Below are 9,706 nucleotides of genomic sequence, written 5' to 3'. Positions count from 1 at the left end.
TTGGGATACATTTTTGCTTCTTTCGAACGAAGTTTGTAACCTTTAAAAGGGGTTTCACGGCTCTGGTCAAAGCTTGGATGATATTTCGGTAAACCCATATTGAGTGACAATATTTTTGTTATACCAAACAATACCACATGGTGATGTTATATCGAAATACCGAAAAACTTGGTATGGAATTTCAATACTGCTGTATTCTCTCTAAAATGTGGCCAGGTGTGTACAAAATCCCTTTAAAAGAAAAACAACCATTTGGCTAGATCTGTACAATATTATTGTGTAAATGCTTTGTGGTCAACATGGCTAGATGAGACAAACATTGTGGGGTTTGACAGAAACCCATACTGTTGCTTACTAGTTATACTGCAGGGACAGTTAAGTTCTGCTGTTGGCGCCTGTGTGTGGTTTCCCTATTACCACATATCTATATTTAATTTGATGACATAGTAGTCTGCCCACAAAAGTACCCGGTAATACCGAATACCACTGTATTTTTGTGATATACCGTAGACTCCAAAAATCTCATACCGCCCAAGCCTACTCTCGTCAGGTATAAACATCTGTGTAGTTTAGTTTCATCGAAAAATTGTGTTGACTTGAAAATGAGACAGACTGAGGCATAGTGACAACAACAAAAAACGAGGAAATATTACTTTTGCTGCGGCATTGTGTAGATCAGCTGTCCATTTTGGGAAAGTGACCGTTCACTAGTTGTATTCAAAATGACCAATCAGACTTACTGGGACACAATGATATCCTTATGTCAACTCCAGTGCACAACCTAAGTTTATATCATTCGGTAGCATTTTTTTCTTAGCAAACACGATTTTGTAATTATTGTGCGTCAAATAAGTGGGTGTGCAATGGACATGCAAAACACATTACACAGATTATCTACATGTATGCATGAGCAACAGGAAACTTTCCCACGGTAATAAATGATTGCCAACAAGTGCACTCCATACCTTTCATGATACTGTCGGCTTTATTTCTGTGACCTTACGTATGGAATAACGCCTGTCCTTACAACTCCTACCAAAAGAGCTTCAAATCAATTTCTTTCACCCTGATTTGTTGTCATAATTCATCAGATTTCCCATGTACTACAAAGATGAAGTCAAGAACAGACCGATCCATTGAAGGTAATACAATGGATACAACATTTGCAAACATGAAACAAAACTACCAAATTATTATAAAATGCCTTACTGGACTGCAGGTGAATAATAGTCTCAAGCATCCTGTGAAATCATGGCATCTGGTGTGCTTTCATTTTTTAAAGAAAAGTTGAAGTCTTTTATCTATTTCCAACGATGGTCAGCCAACCATTGTTGGAAACAAGAATTGACCTTTTTTCAAATGCTGCTCCCATTTTACCAAATTTAGTTAGTCCACATTTTCTTTGCAATCAGTTACACATCCGTGAATGGGTGCAAGCCAGTAGTCTGGTTCCCTGACCTGACTATTCCCCAACGTCTACAAATTGCCCATGAGGTTTTGACCAATCACAGTGGTGCTTAATGTCTCACGTGGCAGAAAACTCTGACATGCCACGTGATATGACGCGCACGGCTGGAACGTGTCTGCTCGCGTGCGTATTGGCGGGACGTAAATACATGTAGATAGGGTCTTTTCACCTTACAAGTTTGAGGTCATACTCCTTTCACCTTAGAAGTTTGATGTCCTACCCCTGATGAAATTACTAGGACAAATATAACTCCATAAAAATGTGTCCAAATCAGTTCGTTGTTCAGGATAACCTGGGCATAGAGTCCAACTCTACAAAAACGTCTCTATCAAGAATATGGTCTGGGGTTGCCTACCCATGCCCACCGAAGTCACCAATGCTCTCACAGGGATGCCAAAGAGCGCCCTCGTTAGTAAATACACGAAGCCAATACATCAAAATATTCTTCGTGTATCGTCGGTCTGCTGCCCGCATGCTGATTTTCCTCATGCAGTTTTCCAAGTCTGTTGATGTTCCTCAAGTTCATGCACAATTTTGTTTTTGTTTTTTACATAAAATCGTCGGAATCATCCGAATGAACTTCAGCGTTTGATCTCATATTGCTGGCAGTCATCAGAGATGAATAATTCCTACAAAGACAGGATGAAATGAACGTTGAGTCATAAATATTTTTTGATGGCTATAACTTCAATATCTTGTCTGATTATTCAACAAAACATTCATGTTGGGGGCTGTGGTCCAATGGTTACGTCGTTCAACTCGTGTGCCGTAGTACACGGGTTCGAATCCTGACAGGGAACATGGTGCTTGTGCTCTTGAGCAAGGCACTTTACCATTATTGCTTCGTCCTTCGGATGGGACGTAAAGCCGTGGGTCCCGTGTGTTATGTAATGCACGTCAAAGAACCCAGTAACAGTTTTCGCTAAGAGAAGGGGTTTGCCCCGGTGTTTCTGGCAGTGGCTGCAATATGCGCCGCAGCACCTTGTTAACCCTTATAAGGTGCTACATAATGGGTCTCATATTTCTCATAAACTTCGTTTACCTGTCTTTAAAAATAGACATAATTACCAGCGCCTTGAGTACCTAATTGATAATAGATACGTGCGCTATATAAGACTCCGGTATTATGTAAAACTGTTTTCTATCATCCCCAAAATGACCAAATTATGGGGGGAAGTGCCAAACGCTTGCTTAAAAAGACTTGACATAATTTAATGTCCATGGCAAAGGCAATTTGAAATTTGAAATTTGTTAAGTAAAATTTCAATAACAAAACATAGGCCGATTTTTTTCTGTTTGTCTCATTCAAAAGTGAATACCTTTTTGTTTTGCTAGACAACAAAAATAGCAATTTAGAATTTGAATCTATTTTCAGGATGAAAATCTAAAGTAGCCAAGAAATGCAACTTTAACATCTCTGAGTGTCACCTGATTTCGGCGTCTTTCTCTCGCTGTCGAGCTTCTTCTTTTTCCTTCTCTTTCTTCTCTCTGGTTACCTTCTTGGCCGCCTCCCGCTCCACCCGGTCACGTTCCTCTCTTTCCGCTTGCAGGTCGGGCATCCTCTCTTCTTTCGTCTTGTTCAGTCTGTTGACAATCTCATTGCTTCTCTTTTCTACTTTTACACTCAGGACCTGCCAAGAAGAGATGTTGGTTTAAAGACAGCAACACGATCTTACGCCTTGTCTCAGGTCGACCTTGCAATGACACAGAACAGTCGGCGACTGGCTTTTCAGGATCGCCGACTGAGGGTAGCTTAATCCTGCAGATATCCACTTGTCCTCGTTTGTTAACATGAACTTCCACACAAAAAAACAACGCTTTCGGGAAGTTTCCGATACTCACTTTTTGACACAGTTTCCAACTTAATTGGTCAACCCAAACAACATAAAACTACTGAGTTCTTGTTCAACAGTAAGATGCTTTTACATGTTGATGTCAACTTTTTCCCACAATGCAAAATGGCCACCCTGTGGTATCTTCACCGTAGTTGTGAATTGCTCATATTACTTACACATGCATTGGACCAAATCATGCATTGATGTAAAAAGAAAATATAAATACGAATCAGAAATGTCTGAAAGTTTACCTGAAATCATTGCTGCAACACTTTACAATTGAATCTTTGTGACTAGGTGCATTATGTAAGAATAAGCCATTTGTGAGTGACCTACACCCTTTGGGATTTAAATTTGAAAAACATCTGGTACACTGACTTGCTCAGAAAGCTTGGCACATTTTAACTTTGAATTCTCCAGACCAAAGACAATGTTGCTAATCACATGATTCGGGGCAAGCTCTTGCATAGTTACGTAAGAGACGCTCAACATCAATGAATACATTGTTCACAATGGGTGAGAATGGCACAAAGACACCAGACCATGCCGGAGCTGGGGGTTGCTAGCATAAGGCTTGCCCCGAATCACGTGATATAGTAACAGTCTCTTTGGTTGGAAGAATGCAAAGTTAAAACATGCAAAGCATTGGATTAAGTCAGCGTTTCAGATTTTATTCAAATGTAACTCGCAAATGGCTCGTTCCAAATTGAGCAAATAAATCGACTGGAGTGGGGTTTGAACCTGTGACGTCCGGATTACCGTGCCAGTGCTCTACCAACTGAGCTATCCATGGTTTTTCGCACTGCTTATGTTGCTAGCATTGCGACTTTGGGTGTGATCCCTGGCTACATGGCATATAAGGGTTTATGGCTTCTGACTAGCACCCTTGAACAAAGACAACGACAAACTCAGGAACCGCCAACGTATGGCTGGATAGCTCAGTTGGTAGAGCACTGGAATGGCAATCTGGAGGTTGCAGGTTCAAACCCCGCTCCAGTCAATTACCTTGTTTATAATTGATTTTTGTTAGAGTTCAAGTTTTGCGCTCACCTCTCTCTGTTTATGGAATCCCACCTGACCAACATCCATGTCGCCCGTCTTCTTGAGGTTACTCCATGGCGTGTAGACCACATTAATGTTATTGATTTTGTTCCCTATGAAATGGTACAGTTGCCACACACAAAAATTAGTTGTTTTCTATATTACCAATTTCATGTTCACAATTATCATTTTCGTTATGTGTTAGTCAACGCTGTCGTTTCTGTCAATTATCAATTATGATACCCATGATGTCAGCCTTTTGAAAAATAATTTTGAAGCTTAATTTTATCATCACCAATCGTTTTTTTTTTATTTCATAAGATAGAATGTTCGTTGGGGAGATGTACATTTTTCAAAATAAAATTGCTTAAGCTACCCACTGCTACATCAGACTGAAACCGGCCACCCGACCGCAGCAAGCTCAGTTTTCAATTTTAGGCATTGGGACGAAGGTAGCCTAATTGCCTCTGTGTGGATAATTGCCCGGCCTACAAAAAAATCTCTTTAGCAAGTAAACACAATTCTGAACACTTTCTTGCTAATCATCGACAGTTCATCCACATTAAAACACTTGCACATCCAAACATAATCGATTATCACTGCATTTAAAAACTTGGTCCCATGGTCAATTTGACCTCTCTTGGGAAATTACACACAACTCGGTCAAAATTTATCAGATTTGGACGTTTGATGTCTCATTTTGTACATGTAGTACTCTTGCGTCCTGAAATCCCCGAAAATGTCATGTTTTTGGATTGTTTACTTATCCTATTTAAAACATCTGGTTGAAAGGAAACCAACCTAATGCCTTACCGTTCCCGAGAAAAGACGAAAAAACAACCCGATTGTTTACTTTGGACACGACGGAGTATGATACGTGTTTCCTGTCATTTTCATACACTGTACGATACACATTGTGTGTCTAGTATTACACACGTACACAGCACCGTGCTCATGAACAGCGGTGACCAATCACGAATGCACAAAATGTGATTTCTTACACGTCCACAAAAGGCGAACCCTTACGGCTGGAATCACAACTAGCACGAACAGCCCAACTTTTTGGGGTCGCAAAAGTGGACCCCGAAAGTCGTTCTCGCACAAATAACACAAGAGTCCTACAAAAATGCCCAGTTTTTAAAGGAAGGTTGTGTTGATGTTTATATCCTACTTTTAAATGTTCATTCCGATTAACATCATTTCGTTCAAAACGCCTTTTGTAGCCAATTGGGGGTATTCCAGGACGCACGTTTTAAAGTGGTAAAGTGTATCTTTGTATCCTTGTGGAGTCATTTCTTTGTTCTCGTGTAGTAAAGTTTTCGAGTTTGAAAGTGTAGTTTCAAAATGCTCTTATTTTAACCAGAATTAATTTCCTTGACTGAAATTCGAACTTAATATCCCTTTTCTAAAATTCTTTCATTTGCGATGGATCAACATACCTTGGAAATTCCTACTTTTTGAGTAAAATCCATATACATGTATCTATTTCGTGATAACCTTGTGGAGACGTATTCATCTATAGAAATTGCCCTGTGGAGACGTATACAATCTTTTGTTCCCTATTGTGTGCATGTCTCCAGAGGGCACGGTGTATCAGATCTCTTTGTGTACACACCTGTGATGCTATTGGCTTTAACAAGCTGTGCGCAGTCCTCTAGGACTGTAGCTGGAATGGCGTGGATATTCTCCCCTTTAGGTAACCTTAAATACACGTGAGCTGAGGAGTGCTTGTCTACGTGGAACCTGTGGGGTTAAGCAGAACAAACCTAGACTCAGTGAAAACAAATGGACTCACGATCCATGAATTATAAAGCTTGTTATAAAATTCTTCTAAAGCCCAAAAAAAGTCTCCAGTTTCTGGTATGGAGCTTGCCCCAAAAGTGGTGCGACGACGCATTTTTTTTTCCCCTATTTTTTTCTTCAAATGTCGGCTGATGTTGCAGATGATGCTTTCCCCCCCCCCCCCCCCCCCCCGTACTTTTTTTGGCTTCAAATATCGGCTGATGTTGCAGATGACCCTTCGATCCCCTTGAAACTCTAAAAAATATCCTTCAGGGTTGAGCTTGAGGTGACCTCAGTAAGGCAATAAGGCTTGAGAATTCTGCACCCACTTATGATCTCGACCGACAGGAATGTTCTTCGGGAAATTTGGATAGTCAAGAGAAAAATCAGAGAAACGGTAACGTTAGACCATGCAACGACATCGACATCGTGCATGTGCTGCCAGGCTGGTCATTAGTCTGCTCCCTTACATATTGCGCTAATTAAAAAGCGTTTACAGGTTCCAGATACACGACCATCGCTCCCTCAGTCTAGCTTCCAGATGCACAATTACAAAATTACAACACCGTCTGCAAATGGTGCCAGCCTAAATTTAGTGCAAAATATATGGGAGCCTAGAGATGCCACATAAAGCTTACACTCGATTGTAACCCCATCTAAAAACACGTTAAAATTGTGCAGCAGCAGGATTCCAGTCAAACCAGTGAGTTTGGCGGTTTGAGACATCATCTTACATTGAAAAAAAAACTTTTTAATTTTTCCGACGCGCATGGCTACGGCGACGCACGCATGCGCAGACCAGAAACCGGAGACTTTTTGGGGGCCTAATAACGAGTCCTTTAAATTCTTAGTTTATTTTATTTATTTCTGGTAATGAAACTAAGGATTCCTCAAAAGCGCCCTAGGCACTGTAGCTTGCAAGCCTGAAGAAACCTGTGGAGAGAAGACAATGAGAAGAAATTACAGTTTAAGAAGTGGGAAGAAAACCCCAGAAGATTATTTTGCACAGTATGTCAGTGTTTGAGAAGAACAATAATTATTCCCACTCACTCAGCATTCCTGGATTCGTTTCAAGATGCATTAGAGTGATGGCAAATGTAACTTGAATCAAACATTTGTCCGAGTCATGGACTGAAAGTCAACTCACCATATATCTTCAGGAAAGCCATACTTAATCAATTCTTCATCTACAGGTTAAGAAAAAGCAAAGTAAAAAGTTTAAACAGACAAAATTATGCATGAGGCTTCATACAGGTATGGGTGTGTATGTATGTTGTTTCTACAGATCTATAATTTTTACTGTATGAGGTTTCGCCTCGCCTGCTTCACAAGGGAGCGGCTTCGCCACTAGCCCCATAAATGTGGCCAAGTTTACTGGACTACCTCCGTAAATAAAGGCCACACTTCCACCATGTACAAAAACATGTCGAACTTTGTCAAATTTTGATTTTCACATTTAGGCTTAGTTTGTAGGGTTTTTTGCTTTAGAAGCATACTCACCCTCTTTATAGGCTAATCAGAAAGTGCTGCCTTTTTCAGATGTCTATTTTTCGTGAAATTTCCAGATTCGTTTGCATACATTTGCGTATCAAAATTTCAACATGAAATTTCACAAAAATTAGACATCTGAAAAAGGCAGCACTTTCTGATTAGCCTATAAAGAGGGTGAGTATGCTTCTAAAGCAAAAATAAACTACAAACTAAGCCTAATTTGACAAAGTTCGACATGTTTTTGTACATGGTGGAAGTGTGGCCTTTATTTACGGAGGTAGTCCAGTAAATTGGCCACATTTATGGGGCTACTTCGCCACCTGTCGCCCACTTCGCGCTTTATAAATATAGCGGTGATGCACATATCCGATAATGGATTTAAATAAGGCCAAACAAAATAATAGTTCTGCTTCCGGTTTCCCTACCTACCTTTACTCTGACAGCCCCTACCCTAATTTTTTTTATGGGAAAAATGAGGGAAAAAACACCCAAAACCATTAATTTCTACCTTTCACCTTTGACAACACGCAGACGCCTCCATATGATCGTACACAAAAAAATTGGCCAAAAAAAAAAATTATTTCCCTACCTACCTACCCTATTTTCAAATGCCATGTAATCGGAAGCAGAATTTTTTTTTTGGCCTAATCTGTCGTGCTTATACAAATTTCTATATTCACGAGTAGTGATGTCAACAAGGGAAATAATGCTGCTAAAAAAACAGAATTTATTTCCACTTTTAGGTATAGATCTCAGCCGGTTTTTAATTGACCTGTTAATTGTTAATGGTTAAGCAGGATAGAGATGAAGGCAAGTAAATCATATGTCATGTATGTACTCTTCAATACTTACTTTCATATTTGTCAATGCCGACATAGATGACATATCCTGCAACATAAAAACAAGGACTTTGCTGTTAATAACTGAATATTCATAAATACCCAAGACAGTTCAGCCATTCCTACTGGCATGACTGGTAGTCTGGTTGAGTTTTGAGAGCCTGTCGCGTGGGCGGTATTAAACGGTTGATAAACCGTCCTAATTTGCGTAATGCTGAGTTGGCACATGTACAACTTGGTGTTTTTACGAGTTCGTATAACAACAACAACAACCCCCCCCCCCCTTTTCATTGTCCATTGTCGATGAGTTGAGAATGTGCATGCAGTGCAAGTCATGGCAAGTGCTGGGGAATCAATGCAACAGTCACTTTTTAAACACTGTAAAACAAAAATGAACAAGAAACAGAATAAGTGTCACTATCAGTACCTTCACTCTTGAAATAGAAAACCATTTTGGAGACTTTATGGACACTTAATCAAATCATCTGGGTACATTTTCTAATGATGTTGCATACATGCCGTGCCGTCCGTCCCTGCTGAATATTTATTTTAGACTGGACTCTTGAGGGCGCGATGTCAGTGTCACGGTGACGGAAAAACTAATATAAAAACGTCTGAAAACTGCATTTTAGATCGACATGACATAACATGACTAGCAGGAGTACTGTTTTGTTGGAAAATTGAAAATCATCTTTTGAGCAAACGGAATTTAGACCACAGAAAGCGAAACCCAAGTTTCTTTAACTGAGGTGTCACAAATTCGGTACCCAGACTCTCTGTATCTTGGTAGTGGTACAATACGAGCACAGGACGCAGACTGAATAATTTCGACTGCGTGTTGGTGTGTTGATGCACGAAGAGATCGAAAGGCGAGAATGTGTTGTCAAGTTTCACTTTTAAAACGTGACTTTGACATCGAAAACACTATCAGATTGCAACTCAAGGGGTACCATAGTGCCATGGGCCAACAAAGGACATAGTTAAAGTCCAGCAGCTTATCGCCATGTATTGCCTTCAATGGCTTTTGCCCGTGTTGCTGATGCCGATACCGCGCTCAGCATTGAACATGGGACTGTTGCACAACTACAGCATGTTCATGGTGCTGTACCTCGCGGGGTTCTTTCTGGAGAGGAAACCGTGCACGATATGCAGCGTCATGTTCTTCGTGGCGCTGGTGCTCATCTGCTACAGCTGCACGGGGAACTGCATATTCTACTGCTGTGGGGAATCGTGTGAATGATAGTTGCTGA

The 9,706-nt window shown here is 40.4% G+C and overlaps 1 protein-coding gene across 1 annotated transcript; it reads right to left on the bottom strand.

Moving 5' to 3' along the window:
• Window positions 1–1,389: 1,389 nt before the first annotated feature.
• LOC119728607 (coiled-coil domain-containing protein 25-like) lies at window positions 1,390–9,451 on the bottom strand. Its single transcript, XM_038200907.1, has 7 exons — window positions 8,884–9,451; window positions 8,470–8,505; window positions 7,274–7,313; window positions 5,960–6,087; window positions 4,354–4,457; window positions 2,897–3,099; window positions 1,390–2,097 (listed from the first exon to the last, which is right to left on the bottom strand). Exons 1-7 carry the CDS (start codon window positions 8,906–8,908, stop codon window positions 2,016–2,018), a joined length of 618 nt encoding a protein of 205 aa, XP_038056835.1. The 5' UTR covers window positions 8,909–9,451; the 3' UTR covers window positions 1,390–2,015.
• Window positions 9,452–9,706: the final 255 nt, after the last annotated feature.

This window comes from Patiria miniata, unplaced genomic scaffold (genome assembly GCF_015706575.1).
Source record: "Patiria miniata isolate m_02_andy unplaced genomic scaffold, ASM1570657v1 HiC_scaffold_20, whole genome shotgun sequence".
Lineage (NCBI taxonomy): Eukaryota > Metazoa > Echinodermata > Asteroidea > Valvatida > Asterinidae > Patiria > Patiria miniata.
The sequence above is the reverse complement of the archived record's forward strand: the minus strand, read 5'-3'. Positions and strand labels throughout refer to the sequence as shown.